Source organism: Crassostrea angulata, chromosome 8 (assembly GCF_025612915.1).
Source record: "Crassostrea angulata isolate pt1a10 chromosome 8, ASM2561291v2, whole genome shotgun sequence".
Classification (NCBI taxonomy): Eukaryota; Metazoa; Mollusca; class Bivalvia; order Ostreida; family Ostreidae; genus Magallana; species Magallana angulata.
This window is the reverse complement of record NC_069118.1, coordinates 34,885,763-34,906,834: the sequence shown is the minus strand read 5'-3', so window position 1 is coordinate 34,906,834 and position 21,072 is coordinate 34,885,763. Positions and strand designations below refer to the sequence as shown.

At 34.1% G+C, this 21,072-nt stretch overlaps 2 protein-coding genes across 3 annotated transcripts; both read right to left on the bottom strand.

Annotated features, from left to right (window-relative positions):
* Positions 1-4,376: 4,376 nt before the first annotated feature.
* Positions 4,377-11,364, bottom strand: LOC128160386 (ER degradation-enhancing alpha-mannosidase-like protein 1). The gene is made up of 12 exons (XM_052823697.1): positions 11,054-11,364; positions 10,332-10,404; positions 10,137-10,240; positions 9,863-10,034; positions 9,481-9,664; positions 9,001-9,092; positions 8,482-8,564; positions 8,264-8,384; positions 7,673-7,917; positions 7,325-7,421; positions 6,954-7,139; positions 4,377-6,468 (listed from the first exon to the last, which is right to left on the bottom strand). Exons 1-12 carry the CDS (start codon positions 11,305-11,307, stop codon positions 6,376-6,378), a joined length of 1,704 nt encoding a protein of 567 aa, XP_052679657.1. The 5' UTR covers positions 11,308-11,364; the 3' UTR covers positions 4,377-6,375.
* A 1,250-nt stretch (positions 11,365-12,614) lies between these two features.
* On the bottom strand, positions 12,615-20,212 carry LOC128159416 (protein NEDD1-like). Of its 2 annotated transcripts, XM_052822496.1 has the most exons (13): positions 19,975-20,212; positions 19,389-19,483; positions 18,982-19,098; positions 18,736-18,876; positions 18,344-18,573; positions 17,901-18,093; positions 17,328-17,469; positions 16,642-16,704; positions 14,867-14,953; positions 14,375-14,523; positions 14,098-14,263; positions 13,416-13,846; positions 12,615-13,241 (listed from the first exon to the last, which is right to left on the bottom strand). In XM_052822496.1, exons 1-13 carry the CDS (start codon positions 20,099-20,101, stop codon positions 13,137-13,139), a joined length of 2,046 nt encoding a protein of 681 aa, XP_052678456.1. In that variant the 5' UTR covers positions 20,102-20,212; the 3' UTR covers positions 12,615-13,136. The 2 variants fall into 2 exon arrangements, with proteins under 2 accessions (XP_052678456.1, XP_052678457.1); XM_052822497.1 differs by lacking the exon at positions 16,642-16,704.
* Between the last annotated feature and the right edge of the window lie 860 nt (positions 20,213-21,072).

The following is a 21,072-nucleotide window of genomic DNA, read 5'->3' as shown; positions in this document are numbered from 1 at the left end:
TGTTATCACAGGCAAAGACACTGGAAAATGTAAATATATGTTTACGGGTATATACTCGTATGCTTATAACGGAGTTACAGTAGAATCCTGCTATTATTTTCCTAAATGAAGGGTCTTTGAAGAGGAGTGGACCCACTGGGCATGATCGTCTCTTTTCGTTTCACATAATCTTGTCGATATGGGAGAAATATCTTGATAGGGACGTAAAATGAAAAATGAAGTTCCTCTTACGTCCATGTTCACCACCTACTTTATAGACTACTGTATTCGGGGCTATTTTCACTCTGTCTAATTTTACACTTGTAAACAAGTTTGCCCAGACACAGTTGTGTTTAAAATGAAGAAAGATAGTTAGAGACAAAAGAATTCGCCCAGTCTTTAATTCGTCCGCTGACGATGGGGGCAAAAGGGGCAAATATAAAACGTGAGCGAATGTTTCCAAGTATACTGTTTATCGTGTACATGTAATATAACCCACATAATATATTGAATTTTTGTTGTTGAATTTTTCTCTTTGAATGATACAACAAAAATTTACAATACGAATAAAATGATGACGTTAAAGTGATACAATTAAAACAAGTTGCCATCTTGTTTTAATCACCCAAGTGCAAGGAAATGTCTCTGTTGGCTTAAAAGTTTAATTGAAATAGAATATCGATCACAGCTAATTTAGATGATAATTTATACAGTCCATGCGCGGATCAAGAGGGGGGTCTACCCCCCCCCCCCACTGGAAAATGAAAATTTATTAAACACATAGTAAAATTATCGCAAATATGCCTCGGACCCCCCTGGCAAACACAATTATCCTTCGGACCCCTTGGAAAAAAATTCTGGATCCGTGTATGCAGTGGAAATAGAGAAACAACAATGTATCTTCCTTACATAATCCATATATCTTGACATATGGCTAGAGATCCTACATGTATTCGAGGGGTTACTAGTATTTTGTACATTCATTTTAACAGCAGTTTGAAATAGTCAAGGAATGCTTTTTTTCATGAGACAGTCACACATGTCGATATTTAAATGTAGATAAAAGTGCATTATAATCAAAATACCTTCACCATTTTAGAATTTTCAAACTTTTACAATATACTGTACGGCATAACCAAAATGTATGCGTTAAAATTTTTGGAAAGGTAAAAACTGTCAAAGCTCCAGCAGAATTCGAACTTGCGATTCGTTAACTCGTGAGCACGAACTCATTGTGCTACACTGTTAGGTACCAATATTGGGAATGAAAAATATTATAAATGTATAGTTGATTTTATTGTTTATTCTAAAGGAAGTACGTCACCAAATGGAGGTATCTCATGCCACTTTAAAATTAATGAGGAAAAACTGCATTTAAGGAATAAGGAATCATTCTTTGAGTATTATGAGGTGATCATGATGAAATCCGATAAAGCCCAAAGGGCTTTACGATAGATTTGATTATGCCTGACCGTATTTGATCACTTCATAATATTCAAAGAATTAGTCCTTTTTACTTATACTCAGATGATTTTCAGCTTTCGTATGATTACTAGTAAATAACTGGACTAAACATTGGAAAATCTATTCGTATATTGTTATCAATAGAAAGACACTGGAAGTAAATACATTAATTCTGCTTATTTACTCTTCGCGTTTATATATAGAGATCTGTGATGATTAACAGAACAAGAGGCCCAGGGGCCACATCGCTCACCTGAGCAACAATTGCCTTTTAAAATTCTGATCAAATTAGCATTACTGTATCAAAATATCTTGACAACTAAGTACATTAGATCTTGCTAAAAAAAATTGAAAATCTGCAAATTTTTATCCACCTCTTTTTTTTTGGTAAATACCAAGCCCCTTTTGTTGTTGTACCTGTAAGAAGATTTTTCTCTATCATATACATGTATACCCCTACCCCCCATTTCATGGCCCCACTTTTCTCTAGGGAATCATGGTTTCATCAAACATAAATCTGCATAACCTGTGCTTTCACACTAAGAACTGAGTTTTGGACTGAAAACTTTCTCAGAATATTTTTTAAGATTTTCTCTATATATATTCCTATGTAAAAATTCAAACCGCCATCAAGGCCCCGCCCTACTTGAATTTACACTACCAAAGGATGCCTCTACACAAGTTTGAGCTTTTCTGGCCAAATAGTCTTTAAAAAGAAGATTTTTAAAGATTTTCTCTATATATTCCTATGTAAAAATTCATCCCCAATTGTGGCCTCACACTACCCCTGGACTATTATTTAAACAAACTTGAATCTATATGATCTGGGGATGCTTCCACTCAAATTTGGGCTTTCCTGGCCTAATAGTTTTGAGAAGAAGATTTTTAAAGATTTTCTCTATATTCCTGTATAAAATTTATACCCGAATTGTGGCCCCACCCTACCCCCGGGGACTATGATTTGAACAAACTTGAATTTACACTACCTGAGGATGCTTCCACTCAAATTTGAGCTTTCCTGGCCTAATAGTTTTTGAGAAGAAGATTTTTAAAGATTTTCTTTATATATTCCTATGTAAAACTTGATCCCCCTCTTGTGGCCCTTCCTTACCCCCGGGGACCATGATTTGAACAAACTTGAATCTACACTACCTGAGGATGCCTACAAACAAGTTTAAGCTTTTCAGGCTGAATAGTTTTTGAGAAGAAGATTTTTGAAAAATACCAACAAATTTTCAATAATTCTCAATTATCTCCCCTTTAAAGAGGGAGTGGCCCTTCATTTGAACAAACTTGAATCCCCTGCACCTAGTGGTGCTTTGTGCCAAATTTGGTTGAAATCTGCCCAGTGGTTCTTGAGAAGAAGATGAAAATATGAAAAGTTTACAACAACGACGACGACAACAACGACGACGACTACGACGACGACAACGACAGACAACGGACAAATTGTGATCAGAAAAGCTCACTTGAGCCTTTGGCTCAGGTGAGCTAATAATGTTTACAACCTTGTCTTATACTTCTTACTGTGACTAAGCATAGATAACTTCGTGGGTCGAAACTTCAGCTATCTTCAACAACCTTCACAAGTAGCTATAGTTTACTAACCCCAAACTTCCAAGAAGTTGTAGTAAACATTTCAACCTCCTCATATCCGGTTAAAAATTGTTGTTTCTTCTGTATAAATACAGACGATTTACCAATGGAGACAATAATAACGATAATTTACTTGTTATCGCTCATTTCTTTTTGGATGATCGAGAAATGGTTCAGAGATCTATACGTGTAAATATGAACAACAAACTCGTTTTTTTTTTGGTGTTTCATGAAGGTATCCGTCATTGCAGAAAAAGGATTATATAATAACCCCATCCCAACTTAAACAAAGGTAAATAAAGCAGCCGTTTTATAACGCAAAAGTAAATATGTATATATATACCTATTGTGTTAACAGTAGTAAATTGATTGCAATACTGTTTTATTTCGTTGAAATTTTATTTAAAGACAAAGTCAAAGATTAATTAGTCGACCAAGCTTGAACAAAAACGTCATTTACGTTATGAAACCCCCTTTTTTCTTTGTTTATGAAATATCGGAGCTATATAAATATTCCATGTAGGTAAACTCATATTAGTAAATTTGCTAGTGTCGATTTATTTACCCAGACTTTTTATATGTATTTGCAGCCCGGTTTTTTTTTAAATAGCAGTTGTCCACGGAAATTAAGAACCAACTATTCCGTGGACCCCCATGGCTCACCTATGGGTACTGATGGGTCCGATTCAATGATCTGCAGGTTGGACACGAAAACGTGACATGTAAACAGTTATCATCCGAAAATGATAAGATCTGATCACTGTCCTGTCAAAAATATAAAATTTTTACAAACATACATGTTTGTCCACTCCCTTCCTTTGGGGAAAATCACAATCGATGTTTGGCCTTCAGAAGCAATTAACCTGGATAACACTTTATGCCTTTTTCATGCGAGAAGTGTTCTCCACGCGGGAATGTCCTAGCTAGCTTAGTATACACAGACGGTTCGTTTTAAGTGAAAGTAGTCATTGTGTTAATTAATACGTTATTAATTCTTTGTATATATAAGAATCATTCAGGATTTTAAACATTTTGTAGGGAAAATGTTTAAAAATGGTGTTACATTACATTTTTATTTTTAGTGAAAGGTATTTGTACCTTAAACAAAAAAAAAACCCAACACATTAAACAGCTGGCACTTGGAGGACGTTGTTCATCAATTTTGCTGAGAAGAGGGATTGACTGAAAAGGATATATACAGTCACAGCTACATAATCTCTCTTTTTTCTTTTGTTGGTTTCAAAGGTCAACCAACAGGAGAAACACTGTGAACTGACGACATACACTCCAGTAAACTGGATAACAAAAGCACTACTATATAGAAATCATCAACAAACTTTTGTTTTCATTTTAATTTATTGATGAATAACAAGGAACATTTAAAAATCCCCACAAAATACAGAATGCGAAATATCAGTACATCACATAATTGCTGTATCATGCAATTTGATTGAAAATTGTCCATTGTTGATTTTTGTTACATTCTGTGGAAGACTTAGAAACCAAGTAATAAAACCCGAGTGATAAAATGACAGAGATTTTGTTAATGTACAAAGAATGGAGTGTAATGGATCAGAGCTAATCATAAAATAATGTATTGCATCTTTACAAAGTACTGTGTAATTTAACTTTTCATAATAGTAATATGCCTTGTACAAATACAAAGTATAACAACTTCTTTTCCATGGTTGCAAATTTTATGCTAATTTTGAAAATCATTTATTATCTAATATCAAATTCATTAACCACAGAATACATTGCCAACTTTTCAAAGTAGATCTGGGATAAAAAAAAAAAATTCTCCTATACTGAGAAGGGATATTGGCTTTATAAATAAAAGAACTGTCCATAAATTGTTTTAAGTCCCCCACCACCCCCCCCCCCCCCCCAAAAAAAAGAAGCTTTTAAATACCAAGAAGAATATCAATTTTGAAACATCTCAACACACTTACAGCAGTCTATATGCTTACTGTAATGCCCATTATTTTGTAACGTGCATCGTAATGCACATCTCTTTTCCTTTGTTGAATGTTAACAGAATGCTAGAATATTTGATTCACAAATATTTCTTGCATAACAAACTAAGTAGGCTTCCCTGAGGTCAGGCTCACCTATATTTTCTTCTTCTAAATGCCACAGAAAAAAAACTATTTAATAAAAAAAATCATCAATCCCTGGCATAACAAACCAGAGTCAAAGAGAGCCCTGATGTCACAGCCCTGACGGTGACAGCTCTGATGTCACAGCCCTGACGGTGAGAGCCCTGATGTTACAGCCCTGACTGGTGAGCGGAATGTACAAGTTAACACCAAATAATATGGACTAGATTGGCTGGGGAAAAGATCTTCATTACTTGTATCATACAAATCAACATTCACTTGAACACCATAACCTGACGAACAGATTCATAGAAAGATGGATAAAACATTTTGGCTTTGTTGACAAGGTAGTTTTGGCCAATATCTGCATATACATGTATATATAATTGACAGCTTGCAGCACACATACACAAAGAATTCAACTGCATAAATGTAACTGAAGGCTACATAATAAAAATCAAGATCTGATGAAAAAAGATGTTGGCAACTGCAGCAAATTCAATAATAAGGGCCTTATTAAAAGTTACCACTTTCAGTATTAAAATTCAAGCAGAAGAAAATAACAAAATGTGAAAAAACACTATTTACTTTCTCAGTTTAAAATTTTCAAAATATATATAATGCAATTATTAAAGGAAGTGATTTTCATTTAAGATGCAAGATTTGATAAGAGGAATATGAATCAATTTTTCTTTTTGTTTAACTATCTAGCTTATTTTGCAAATCAACAAAGTGGTCTACAACAAAAGATTTTTGCCCTTCATAACATTTCACATTTTATATGATTTTTTATTCATATGTAGTGGTTTGTAAAAAATCTAGAGCTAAACTTAACTTGTGAATGTGTTAAATATTTCTTGCTCGCAAATAAAGATACATTGTACTTTACAATTAATGATTCTAAATGTTGTAACAATCGAACAAGAAGTGTCTGTGAGATGAACCAGCAAATACACATGAAATATTGATAAAATATAACAAATTAATATAAACATATGGTAAAACCCCCCAGACTACAACCATTGTAAACAACCTCAGAGGTCTGACAAATGAAGGATTTCTCTTTTGGCTTGGTGCGAGCGGATATCCACACTGATGGAAAGACAAATATTTATACATGTGTGTATTTATACATGTGTGTATCACAGAAAATAATGCATTCATACACGTGTATCACTGAAAGCACTGTGTTGATACATCCAGGCACATATTTTGATTGCTGCTTCATTGAGTTGGATCAGTCCCCTATTCCTACAGCACTTTTCATCTGTTGATAATATGGACTCTTCATTGGCATAAAGAACTTCTGCTCGTCTGACACCGTTTCACACTGAAATGAAAATATAACACATGTACCAAATTCAGCAAATTGTGATTGCATACAGGCAGGTGGCAACCTTTTCGAAAATGGATGGATTAATCTATAAATAAACTTTCGATTTCATTTGAACATATTTTTATTGAACAAAAATACAATTGGGATTGGGCACAAGTTCCATAACTTAGACCGCCCTCTCCCAATAAATAAACTTTCAATTCATTTTTTTGCTCTATTTGAAAAAGTGGATGAGTCAGTTCCATGTTGACCTTATGTAGTCAACACAAAAAGTGCAATCTTTACAATATGAAGAAACCATATTTTATCAGTAATGGTGGGGAATTTCATGAAGTGGCTAAATAAAAAATGTATCATAATTTGTTGCAAATGTAAAAATGTGTATCGTATGTACCCACATAATTAACAAATTTGAATGATTCTACAATAATGCCTATGGTACACCATTCTAGATACTCTTGTTCTGTTATCCAACTTACATTAGAGAAGGTGGAGTTCTTTTTGACATTGACCACACTGAGGACGGTACTAGGGGCCTCAGACTCAGCCCCCTCTGTTTCCCATGGCTTCCTCCTGAAGCGGTCATCGATCGGGAAAACGTGGCCCTCCGTGTTAAACACATACCTAGACTCCGCTTTATTTAGATGGTTGTCCTTGTCAAACAACTGGAAAGATATCAAAGACACTACTGCAATTACAAAACATCTAATTTTCTTTGCTGCACAATAAGTAAAGGGAAGGTCAAGAAACAGAGCCTGTTGCTAATGACCTTGACTTTACACCAACTGTGTAAATGTAAACATTAAAAATGACAAATGATGTTGCCTCTAATCCTCAGGTTGAAACTCACCAAATACAGGTATTTACAGGTCTCACTCAGAAAGAAGCTCTCCATGCGATCCTCTTTAGTTTTATCATTTACATCATGTATTGTTGCATAACCACATCTATAAACAATACACCGAAATTATGGGTTTAAAATAGGTCAAGGTCAATGTAAAGATCTTTATTTAAAGATTATATAATACGGTTAAAAAAAATAAGGTATCATTCATTGTTAGTTCAAAATACATATACTTGCAAGTTTAAATATTTATCCTAGCTCTTTGATATGGTTAGAGACAATAACACAGCTTGACAACTGTTTAGGGACCAAAGGAAACTTGTAAGTTGTCCTGTTATTAAGCCTGACACTTACTCTGCATGAGTGTAGTTGTTCAGATTGTTCAATATGTCCCGCCCTACGTGGAGATAGAATGGGTTTTTGGTCGCCTGATAGAGGAAGTATGTGGACTCAATCAGTTCTGGCCTCAGGGGGTAGAAGGTGACCTCGGGGACCCGGAGGTACCAGTTGTATCTCTCCGGTAATACACCGTACTTCTTCCAGATGGAATAGTAGAGGGCGTGTGAACATATTGCCTCGTCAATATCACCATTCAGCACCTGCGAAAGTCAGTACATGTACTGGTTACTACAAAACAAATAAATTACTGGCAACATCTGAACAAAGATGATAACATCATAGATGAATGTCTTCTAGTAAAATTTTATGATAAAAATATCAGCCTTATCTAAGAGACTGCATCTAATGGTATCTATCTTATATGTAGCAAGTATTTCTTTCAATACCTAAGCATAAACATTGAATATTACACAGCAGAAGCCCAAGGGTGTGGCAAATAATTTGCCACTCTTGAATTTCTGCTGAGTAACTGAAATAGCAGCGGCAAAATAGCAGTGCCAAAATGTGGGTGAGGATTTCCCGAAATGTGTGTTAGGACGGCCGTACCTGAACAGCTGTCCATGCTGCCTGGAGAGAATCGACCCAATGGTTGACCGTTTCACCAGTCTTCATATTAACATTAACATAAATAGGAGGGTTCCCATCCCCTTTGTTACATTTTAACCTCCTGCAATAGAAATGATTGAAATACATTGTTAATGATAATTGTTTGAGAAATTTTATAAATTGTGAATGACAACCACCATAATAATGCACAAACCTACCCTCTTCTCATATGAAATTTTATAGAGTCGTACATCTCTTTAAACATTTTGTAGTCTTCATTTTCACCAAAGAGTATGTATGTCTGTAAAATAGTCAAAACATACGGTGTAGGTACAACAACACAATCACATGTTCATTTAGCATGGATATATTATACATCAAATTTCAGAATATCAAGAGACAGAAAACATTGTGATAATTATCTTTTTAACAACTGTTAAAATACAATAACGTGTAATTTTTTTTCACGCTGTAAGTTTTATGAGCCTTTGATAATATTTAACCACTCAGCTCAATCTAGTGTTGAAATGAATATCCATTCATCGGTGGTTTTTCAAGTGTTTAGGCAAAAACCCTACAACTTACAAACTGAATCTCTTTTCATCATCATAAATTTTGATAGAATTGCTATAAATTTGATTTCTTGCCGACTTCCAATTTCCCTTCATCCTGCTTCAAATCAAACACCTTTAAACAAAGGGAAGCAATCAGCAATTGAATGGAGATGAATATCTTACCTTGAGCAGATATTCATAAAAAGAGTCCAGCCCCGCCCCCAGTCCACTCATCTGGCCTTTCCATTGACCAGTCTGGATATTTATCACATTCCCTGAAATAAGATGCAGATATTCATTATTGGCACATACAAATAGACATGTATATCAGACCCCTCTAACGATAGTCATGAAATTTGTATAAAAATCTTAATGATACTAGAATGCTTCTAGGTCCACTTCGACAATAATGGTCTTATTTTTAAAAATGCTATTAAAGAAACATGGTTTATGATTTGAGCTGAACAATTTCAAGCTTTCTTTTTCCATTTATGTGGTATAAAGACTAAGCTATATAGGACAGATTTTTAATACAGGGCAGTACTGGTAAATCAATGATCTGATCTAAAAATTGATTATTATGATACAATACTCTTGTACTTTTGACTAATTCCCTAAGAGACAGTTCCACTGTACAAAATACAGCTTTGAGACCAATTTTACCTAATAAGCCTGTTATGTTAGAGCGGTACTCCCAGAGTCGCTTAACAGCTCTTCTTGCATAGGATTCATAAATAGGGTCCCCAGTAAGGCGGGAGAGGACACCAAATTCCATCACCAGAGACCCGGCCCCTGATGTACACGTCTCATTGATACAGTCCTCAGGTACACCCTGATCTAGTTTGACCTACAAAATAAATAATTCTGTACATTTCGAAAACCAAAGTTCAAACTTTGGATTTAACAATGTGATAATTTACTCTTACACTACCATTTGGAGGGATTTAAGGCTACATGCAGGATCATACAACATTGACACAAAAATTTGCAAAAGATTTTTTTTTTCCAGCTAGGTAAGATGACATTTTTTTTCCAATGGTTTTACCCTGGGAAATGGTATTCCTGTAGCTGTGTTCTCAAAAGCTGGCAACAATCGAGATGCAATGTCATTGGCCAACATGAGAAGCTCATTATTGTAATCTGTAGGTTTCAGGTCTCCAAAGGGCTGCTCCTGGTCCGTGATAATGAGGTGAGTGGACAGCAGAGACCCAATGATTCTAAAGAGAAGATGTACTGAAGAACAACCATATTCATAGAGAACACGCTTTAAACATGTACATCTCTTATGTAACATGCACTGAGATTAATATTACAGTTACCTGATGGTGACTTCAAACACTTGTACAGTTGATGGCTTGTCAAAGGACAAGTTATCTATAACCAGCTGGACAGCTCTTTTAAACTCGGTTACATTTCCCATTATCTATCAAGAATTATAGTACACTGTTTACTAACTAATATTTACAGGTGATTGAGTAGAACAACATTACTCAGTCAAGAATGAGTTCACTTACGGCCAGAGTGTCTAAAGTATCCACCAACGTCAGCATGTAGTCTCCCAAAACATCATTGATATTAATGTTGGACCTTTCAATAAATAAATTAAAACATGCTTACTAGGGTTTTAATTCGAAAACCTAATTTTCTTCTTCTTCTTCCCTTATTGGAGTGGACTAAACTTGAGTGTTAATACTCCAGGGCTACGTTTTACAAAAGAACTTACGACTAAATCAATGAATGCTAATTAATCATAAACTAATAAATGTTTTATTCTCATGGCTGTAGAATATTATTATGGGCATCAGAGTAGTTGTATAAATTAAGTTCTGTCTAAATTTTGTTCTTTATATATCATTCCATGAGACTGAAAATATTTATGACTTTGTCGTAAGTTCTTTAATTTGTAAAACGCAGCCCAGTATGTCTGAAATCACTGCATCCATTCACATTATTTGTGTCATATGATTTCACTTGTCTATGATGTTTTTTTTTAAAAGCGGTCAATGGAAACCTACTGTTGGTCTCTGTTTTATTTTTATCTTACCAGTAAAAAAGCGAGAACAACCATAGTTTCTGAATTTTGGAAAGATATTCCAGCAAGAAGCATAAGTTTAATAAAACCAGAACTTTTTGATAAAGAAAATTGTCGAAACAACAAATATATCACGTTACATCATGAAATATGAATTTTATGATATCAACACGATCAAATGCTTTCGAAAAATCATATACTCACGGGTCCTCATAGTCTGGGCCTCTCCCTTCACAGAAAATCGGATTGAGTTCGTCTGAGGGATAAGCATATTTCATGTAACTGTCATACCCAAATGTGAAAGTTTTTCGAACTGAATCCAGTGTTTCAAGACGATCTTTTTCTGAGAAATATCCATATTCTTTATCATATGGATCTATGTCACCTTTAAAATAATATAATCTGGCTTGTAATTTATGTAAAATTACTAACACTATCGAAAGTAACGCAAGTTTCATAGTTTTCCATAACGTTTTCTGCTAAACCGGAAGTGCCCAACACCACCGTCAACAAATTACAGGAAAACTTTCCGCTGTAAAATAGTTTTAATATTACAATTAACTTTCAACCATCATGCGCTTCAAATAATACATACAACATTTGCAGCCTTACAAAATTTATTTACAATTTTCTAAGAACGACTTCAATATCTAATAATCATTGCAAGGCGTATGAATATTTTTCATGTTCTAAATGTAGTAAGGGGAATCCTAAAAGTTTTTAACCAATGAAAATTACTGACGTGGCTGGTTAAACAATGTATGGTGGTATATTGGGGTTATTACTCAATAAATAGCTTTACTGGAATCGGTATTTTATAGACCTTGTGAGATTATATCGAACGAGGTTGAAGCTGCGATCAGTTTTATAAAACAATTTTATATGAAAGCATAAAAAATTATTTTTAAAAAAAAAAGCACATATCTACAGTACTTTAATTATCTGATGGTTATCACTGCAAATTAATTATTTAAGATAGTCAGACCATCTAAATCTGGATCATGAATATAAGTCGCTTCAAACAGGTTTATAAATGTTATCCAGTAATTCGCAAAATGAAGTTATGCAAATTTTTACAGTATCATGATTATACAACTTGTATTGGAAAAAAAGGCTTTAGTTAAATATTTCAATAACGTTGAAATATTAAACCCTTCAAGATTATCACAGTAATTAACAACAGGATGATCTCTGCTAGACTGCTGGTGCTAGAGTACCGGAGATTGCTCAAGGTCATGATTTTCTCCAATCCTGTACATTTAGGGCCATGCCCAACCCCTAGATTTAGAACATAAGCATGTTCTTGCATCTATAAAATATTAGAACCATTTTAATAAGACCTTGGACTTTCAGTAGGATGTAGCTATCTATTTCTTGCGTCAAAACATGTTCAAAATGACGTGGTTTCAAGCGAAATAATGCATCGATTGCGTAGTCTTAGCTCAAACGCCAGACAAATATTGTTGATTTCAAAGAGCCATGGCTGAGTGGCTAGCAATGAAATAGACAGGCCTGCGTCACGTTGCGGTTTAGCACAACTACCCAAAGTCCAAGCTCATCTTAAAATGGTTCTAGATACTATGACAACTAGGTAACAGGTACAATCTTGTTATATAGTGTGTTATAAATGTCCTTTTTCTTTTCACATGAAAGCCTCAAGCTATACACTAGATTGACTTATTCTAGCTGTTTCCCTCAAAGTTTTGGGGTGAGGTACTTATTAATCAAGTTCAATTGCCTTTTATGTTAAATAACCACACTTCCAAATAAATTGTACTTTATTCAACAACCATAATAAAGATCTACAGATTAGATGTGTAGATACATGTAGTAAATATCATTTACAGAAGTAAGAAAAAATATGGTACACTGTACATGTACTGGCAAACTGAAGACATGCAAATGATTACTGTACATGCACCTTCTTTCATTTCCTATCTTAAAATACATTCGTATTTGTAAGTCAAATATCACAAAAATACTTCACATTGTATTAATAGTGAAGTTAAAAAACATTAATGAAACAATTCTATAATTTATAGAACAATAGATGTATGCACAGTTTTAGTAATCTTATTTTTATCAGGGAAATGAAAATGATAGAATGCCTGAAAATATTAATAATTTAACAGTAATGAAAACCTGTTAGTCATTTAATATTTATAAATTAAATAAGGATATTAAAACATCTGTACTTTTCAAATTCGTTGGGTAATTTCTTTCACAAGCACAGTTTCACCAATTGCTGCTGTTATGAGCACCAAATATTGACCTTTTGTTTCTGATCTCAAAAGTTTTTCTTTAATCGTTTGTTTTCCTCCCTCAATCGCTCTACCTCCTGGAGAAGTTCTTGATTCACTGAATGCTGCTTGAAAACATTTGTCATTTCCACCTTAAAAAATGAAGACACTTTTTAAACATGCTGAATCTATAACTCATTCATATCTTTCTCAGGAGTACATACATGTATTCAGGTGTGTATTAAAAAAACCGTTATTGCCAAGCACTTTTTAGTTCATACTATCTAAAAATTGACTTATCAAAATCACCATCATGGAGCCATTACCATTTGTATTTGAAACTGCCTCAGCATCTCCACCTGCAGCTGTAAGATGTCCCTGTGAATCTGGTCCTTGAAATCCTCCAACTCCTCACTGATGAGATTGCGTATGACTTGCGTCTGGAAGTTCTGACCATTCTGTGAGCCTGGAATTTGTGTGGGCAGTGTCGCCTCTACTGAGGGGACGCTTTGAGCGCCCTCTGGGGATGTAGTCAGTTTAAATGGAGGGACACTGCTTCCCCCGGAGCTTGCACTTGGAGATTCATCATAATTGTTTCTCTGTCGAGTGTTACCACTAGTTCTTGATGTGTTCACAGAATCACTGGGCACTCCTACATATGGACTGGCACTGTACTCATTCACTGACGGCAGGAATGATCTGGGGAAGTTTCGATCATCACCACTTCTTCGCATAAAAGCTGATGGTCTTTGTGTATCTGGGAAATAATGCAAAATATCTTCTTAAATGGTAAGGAATTGTGCACTAATGTAATGAACAGTGCATGTGCTGGCTTGTGTACCAACATCATATTTTATCCTGTTACATGTAAGATTGTGGAGTGGAGAAGTGTAGTAAAGGGGGGGAAAGTTGGTTGGTTTGTTAATCACAATCCAGAATAAGTTAGATTCAGGATCTTTGGTGAGGTGGTTTTTAGTTTTGCTTGCTGTGATAAGAACTGTCCCTTACCTGTGTCCCTGTGTAGGACTGGGGAGGTGTGAGACTCCGGGGACTCAGCAGGTTCCCTGTAATGACTGTCTGGGGTCTGACTTGTGGGGTTATGGTCTGTCATGTAATCATCTGTTGACCCAGTGTATGGTCCTGATACAGGTGACAGTCCTAAACTTCCATTGTGCTGCAAAAAGAAACTTTAACATTAAGCAACAGGCTGATGTTTTTAGTCTAATTTTGGAAAATGCAAAATCTGGTACAATTTGGCAAGAGTCCGTATAGATAAATAACACACATTTTTTAAGCTGCTGAGGTCAGATCTGAGGGGAGTGATGTTACTAATTCCTATTGTTCCTGCAGACTGTCTGCTCACACTGTCCAAAGGGGACATTACACTACTCCCATAGGAGTCAGTGTGCTCCCTCATGGGAGAAAACACTCCATCTACAAAATGGTCAAAACATGTTATCATCATACAGCTTTTCATTTATTTCACAAGTTTAAGTATGTAAAAGAAAACTGAATTTCCCAGTACCACTTTGGTTTGTTGACTTTCTATTTCCAATGTAAACAGATTTCTCCCTTTGCCTATTCCGTAACAATACACTATGATCTGGGGACTCAACATTCTTAGTTTCAACTATCATTTGAGGACTTTTCCTTTCGTTTCCAATAGAATTGATTTACTACTTTTATAAAGCATTACTGAAAACATTCCAAATGTTTATAGGACCTCTCTTTTTGGCATTACTAGTCTCACTTATCCAGCCTAGATGGACCAACTTACCACTGTGATTTGGTGACTTAACATTCCTGTAGGAGTAAAGATCCTTCCTCTCGGCTGCAGTAGGACTGGAAGTAGGCTGTTCTGTCTCTGAAGTCAAAAGGCAAAGAGCAATCTATTAAAATCACTGAGAGATGACACAAGTTGTATGTCTATAGGTTACTGTTTTAGTGATGATTAATCCAAGTTGGGATGGCAAAAAGGTACAGAAAATTGAAATTATCAGCACTTCTACAAAAGTGTAACACAGTCCAGATAAAGATATTTAAAGAAATGCTGTGGAATAAAAGATACAAATGTATTATAAATATATGTACATGATTTTTCCCCCTGTGCTTTCTTTTCTTGGAAAAAGAGGGGCAAGGGAGGTCAAATCTAAACAGAACCAATTATATGTACTGGTATATGAAGGTAAAAATTACATGTACATAATGAATTTTCCAGATAATGTAGGACTTCAATGTAATCTGGAACTCTATCTATCTCACAGTCTCTTTTAAATGAAGTATATACACATGTAGTGTTGTGCACTTACTGAACAAATTAATGATAAAATGTACATTTAAATGCAATTCATGAAAACACTTAATAAGCAAAGATCTCTCATGCCAAGAATTAAATGAGGTGTTCTTTTTTGCAAATCAAACTTGTTATGAAACAAAAAAAATGAACTCCACAATCTTTTTACACACAGTCTCACACAGACAAATGCATTTTAAAACTTCACTTTCAAACAACACATTTATTTGACTTAAAACAGGGATGTCATTTTGCTAAACAATTTTGTGATGTCTACAGATCTAATTATAAACAAGCAAAAGTTTTGTAAATCAGATAATAGATGGGGTATATTTATAATTAAATCTTCTTTGATCTGTTTAACTTTTTAATTACTTTGACAAAATGAATACTTTATAATACCGTAATTTCAATTGATAAGGAGTATCATATTCTCTTTAAAAATATCTAGATCATTTATTTTCAATTCAATAGACAAAATTGCTTTAAACATCTTGCTGTTGAAAAAGTACAATAAAAATTTATCTAGCAAACCCACTCAATGTTTTGATATTTATAATTGTATTTTGGCAATACTCTTATGAAATTATCCCAGCCAATAGCATGAATCAAAATGGCTTCAACTAAGAATTCTTTGGTTTATGCAAGCAATAATTTTTAAATACAGAAAAATGAATTTCTTAAAAATTACAGAAATAATGAATTGTTCAAATTATGATGAGATTTAAATTACTAATATTTCAAAGTGAAATCTAATTTCATTTACCTGGTACCTATAGAGCAGATGCTCTATCTTCACATCTGAAAATTAAGTAACTTGTATACTCTTAAATCTTCTTAATCTGAAAATGGTGAGTAGTGGTACAAATGTTGAAACTAGTCCTGCTCAATTGCAATAATATTTTTCCCTTAATTGAAAGCTAACAACAAATATCAAATTAAATCAATGAATGCAAATGGCATAATCCTCCAGATTCATACAGATATAAAATGAGGACAGTAATGAACAGCAAAACAATGCACATAGTGTCCACAAACACAACCACTTTCTTGTTTTAGGAAAGGAAGTTCTCTTGTCAACCAATCATTTCATTTGTTTTTAGCAAAGGAAGCTCTCTCATCAACCAATCATTTCATTTGTTTTAGCAAAGGAAGCTCCAGTAAAACAGTTAAATTTTAGACAACATATGTGTTAAAACATTCATCTGATTAATACAGCACACATATAGTTCACTGTTAATATGTTCACTCTAACCTACCGTCACCAGAACTATCAAATTCTAGATATTCTAAAAATGTGGACATGGGCCATGATTCGACCTCTGTAATGAGAGACACTTGTGTCACATGACATTATATTAAAGAGTGAGAACAACCACAGGTTCATGCAACTGTTACAGTAAGAGATACAGAATAATATAGACAGAACAAGATGTAAAGAAAATGTAGGGGGGGGGGGGAGGGGGTGGCAATTATACTTAAAATTCATTTAGGTTTTAAAATTTCAGTTATTTTTGCAAGTGGACAAACATGGAATGAAAGCAATTAAGAACAAGTCTTTCTATATCAAGGAAAAAGTGATAAATTATAATATTCAATAATCAAATACATAAATACCTACATTTTCTACTGCTAATTCAATATAAACCTACTGTATTTGAAATATAATGACTTTTAAATAGATAGTAAGGATTTGTCAAGAAATTGACATAGTTCACCAAACACTCTGACTTCTCAAAACAAGTTGACAGCCCAATAACCTGTTTTTATTCTCATCAAAACATACCAGTATACATATTGACCTTGACTACAAAATACAAATTACCATTGTTGTTATGACCCATACCAAAAGCTAAGACGTTGCGGTTGTCAATGTTAAGGCGACAAGAACATGTAATACATTAATTGTTATGATGGTAGACCATTGTGATGTACTGTGACCCACCTTTCAATATGTGGTCTCTGATCTGGTTGTTTGGGGCTGAGGGCAGCTGTCTCCTGCCCGGTGATAGCCCCTCCCCCTCACTCTGGACAAGCTTGGATTTCATTGCATAGGCCTCCTGCTTACTTAAGCTTTGAAATTCAGTCTAAAAATTATTAAAAGTTACATGTATCCATCATGACCATGTTTAAAGAACACAAATTTATATTCGTTATAATTACAATATACATATACATGTATATCTTCTTGAAAGTATGCATTTTTTCAGTAGAATATGCTCACAGCAAAGTGTCAAGAAAAGATAATTCATAAGTTAATGCAATTTGTTACATTTGATTACTTTATATCTTTAAAGACAAGGGGGAATAAAACAAATATTGCTCTAAACGTAAATCCATTATACTGGTAAGCATATATGCTTAGTTGCTATAAAATGTACTACCATAGTTTATTGTACCATTAGGCAAATATTTGCATATGTTTTAATATTTAAACATTAAGCATACTAAAGTTTAAAGAAAAGAATTGTGTAAATAACTCATAAAATTGTTGGTAACTTGGTATAATGGTACTTACTGCAGTTTTGTTTTCAAACTTGAGGCGTTGCACTGAGGACCTGTGGGCACTGAATACACTGATCGGGGAGGCAGCCTTCCTCAGGTCATACACAAAGACCTTCCCTCTGGTGGAGCCCACCGTCACTGTCACCCCGTCAGACTTGACATCAATAGAGGTCAGGGGTGACTCAACTGTGATACTCTTCACCTGTCTATAACAAAATATCTACCGTCACAATCCTGTATACTATATTTCTTTAACAAGTCTAGAGCATGCAACAAACTGTGTTTTGGTTAATGTTCCAATCACCCAGCATTTACAAATTTTAGTTTTCGGAATATTTACAAATCAAAATCATGAAATTGTTTGCTAAAAAGGTTAAAATCAAAAAGTTTAAAATATAGTTGTCTCACAAACAGTCCTAACAATAAATAATACAAGAAACTTGGAAAAAATCCTACTTCTTGCTCTGGACATCAAAGCAAATGATTCTCTTGTCCAGTCCTACAGAGAGCAGTAAAATGTCATTCAGGGGAGAGAACTTAAGGCCAGTGGCGGAGGCGATGTGGGCGTCGCTGTAGCCATGAAGGAGGCGACGTGTGTTGATGTCCCACAAGTTGACTGCCCCATCCTCTGACACAGAGCCAAGCAAAGACTTCTTAACTGCATTAAACTGCAGCTGTCTTATTGCCTATAATAAACAAATATAAACAATCACATTTCTTTGGAAAAATACACTCCTTTTTTTTTTTTTTTTTTTTTTTTTTTTTTAAAGTTTAACATTAATTTAATTTTTTTAATCATTGATAATTTAAGGTCTTTCACTGAACAAGAATTGTATAAGAGTACACACTTGGACTTTTGGGGCAGTCATTGGTCGGCAACCTTGTCCTGTCACTACATTATACACAATGATCTCCCCTGCCTCTGATCCGGAAGCAATGTGAGAATCGTTTGCATTAAAGCGTACACAACTGACTGGACCTTTGTGGTCCTGAAAAAAAGTATCATACTAATGAGCAATGTATTAACAGATACTGATACTGTTTAATTAAATGCAGTGACTCTATAAATAAGAAATTGATTAAAGATGGCATACCTTGTAGGACTTTTTAATGGTTCTTGACTTTAGGTCCCAAGCATTTATGATACCATCAGAACCTCCAACCACAAGATACCTAGATGTAGATGTAAGGTCTACACACAATCTTCCAGGCTAAAATAAATTAATACATTACGACTGATAACTTCTCTAATATTTTCAATACAAAATTTTTAGTCAACTTAAATTGTGCATTTTCAAACAAAATTTATGACATTATTTGACAACTAAAATTTAGAATATAGAATTTTCAAGTGATTCTTTCCAATATGAATGTAGTATAATATATAACACTAGCTTTAAAAATGAAATTTCAGGAAAAGAAAAATGTATGCATAAAACCACACATATTATTAAATCTGGTAGAATACATGTACATACAAATACCTAGCATTGTCACTCACCGAGCAATCAAGAGTTGTAATGGGAAAGGCTGAAGTCTTGCATGAATAAATTGCTATTTTCTCGCTGTTTAAAGCAACGCTAGCAAGAAATGAATCTTGAAACAATTAAGAAACATTACTCCAAACAAATATTTCAATCAACAATTTCAATTAGTATGAGCCAGTCCTATGATATCGTGGTAGTTAAATCATTTTGTCAAAAAATCTATCAATACAGAAATATTTCCAGAAACTTATGTTATTGTGAGTTTCCTCTATAATATACCTCAGTGATGTTAAGTGTGCCTCTGTTTACCATGTCTAAAAAATATCCCAATATCAAATGTCAATTTCAGCGTGTGCTACTTTACGTAAACAGAAATACCGCAATACCATAGAACCCGCGATATGATCGGAAACAAGTATAATAGAGAAGTATTTGTGAACTGTCAAAATTTGTATGGTCCATCATCCACACACATCCCCCCACCCCCCGGCCACACACAAACCTGGCAAAAGTTCATGCAGAGTTGATTTACCTTATCAATGATAGTATAAATCATAACAATTCCATAAATGAAACGTTAAAAACGTTGAATAAGGATACTATCATGGCTCCAACAGATGTCTGCAATGTTTTGATCATGTGGATTGTATTGCTTTAAAAATGTAAAGTTTGATTCATCCCACAGCTTTATATCATCACCCGCTGAAGCAATTTGTCCTACACTCATTTTGAACAATAATTCTACAATCGAAATAGAGTGTATCGGTTCATAATCTATTTATCAATCCACATTATCCCGCCTTTCCTCACCCGTCTCTTTTGCATGTTTACAGGAAAGTCTATATTTACGATTCTCACAGACAAAACACATAAAACGAATAAAAGCAAAATTCGAACTCGTGTTTCTATTTTACATAATATATTTTATAAAAAAAAAGTTTTATTTATAAAATTTACATAAGTAAATCAAATAAGAATTTAAAAAGGTTATTTTTTGTTGAATAATTTCAATTAAACTTTATCATTCAATGGTTCATTGACAATCATTCAATATTGTACAGAGCCATGATCAAGCTATAGGCTACTCAGTACTAAATAACTATATACTGATATATTGAGGCACTTTTTAAGAATTTCCATTTATGCCTGTAGCATGATACTTAAAAATAAATTGATTGAAAAAACTTAACTTGTTCTTAACTTTTATTTTAAAATGCTGCTGCATTTTAGCCAAAGGAATGGCAGTTGTTTTGACAATTTCAACAATTACAATGTATAAAGAATTTTTGAATGATTTTCATAAGTCCAAATGTTCCCTTTGCAGCGACAGTTTTTTGTTGTTGCTAAATAGGCCTAATGCTTGAATAATTTGATATGAAAGTTTAGTCTGTTTCGAAATAGCAAAAAACGGTTCTAAATTGTGTTTAAAACAAATGTTTAATGCTTTTCAGAACAATCTGATTAAACTTTGATCAGATCTTTGATCCGCTCCGACAAATTCTGATGTCGCTTTGTTCAGCGACTAACAGAATTTCGGAGCGTTACAAAGATCTGATTTTAATCAGATTGCTTTTCAGAATTACTTTAATTTAAATTTATTATAACCTTGTTACCATGCAACAGATTTCAATTTTCTTCTGACTTCTTTAAATTAATCACTTTGGTTTTATGATCATTTCTGTGGTGTAGCAAAATAAG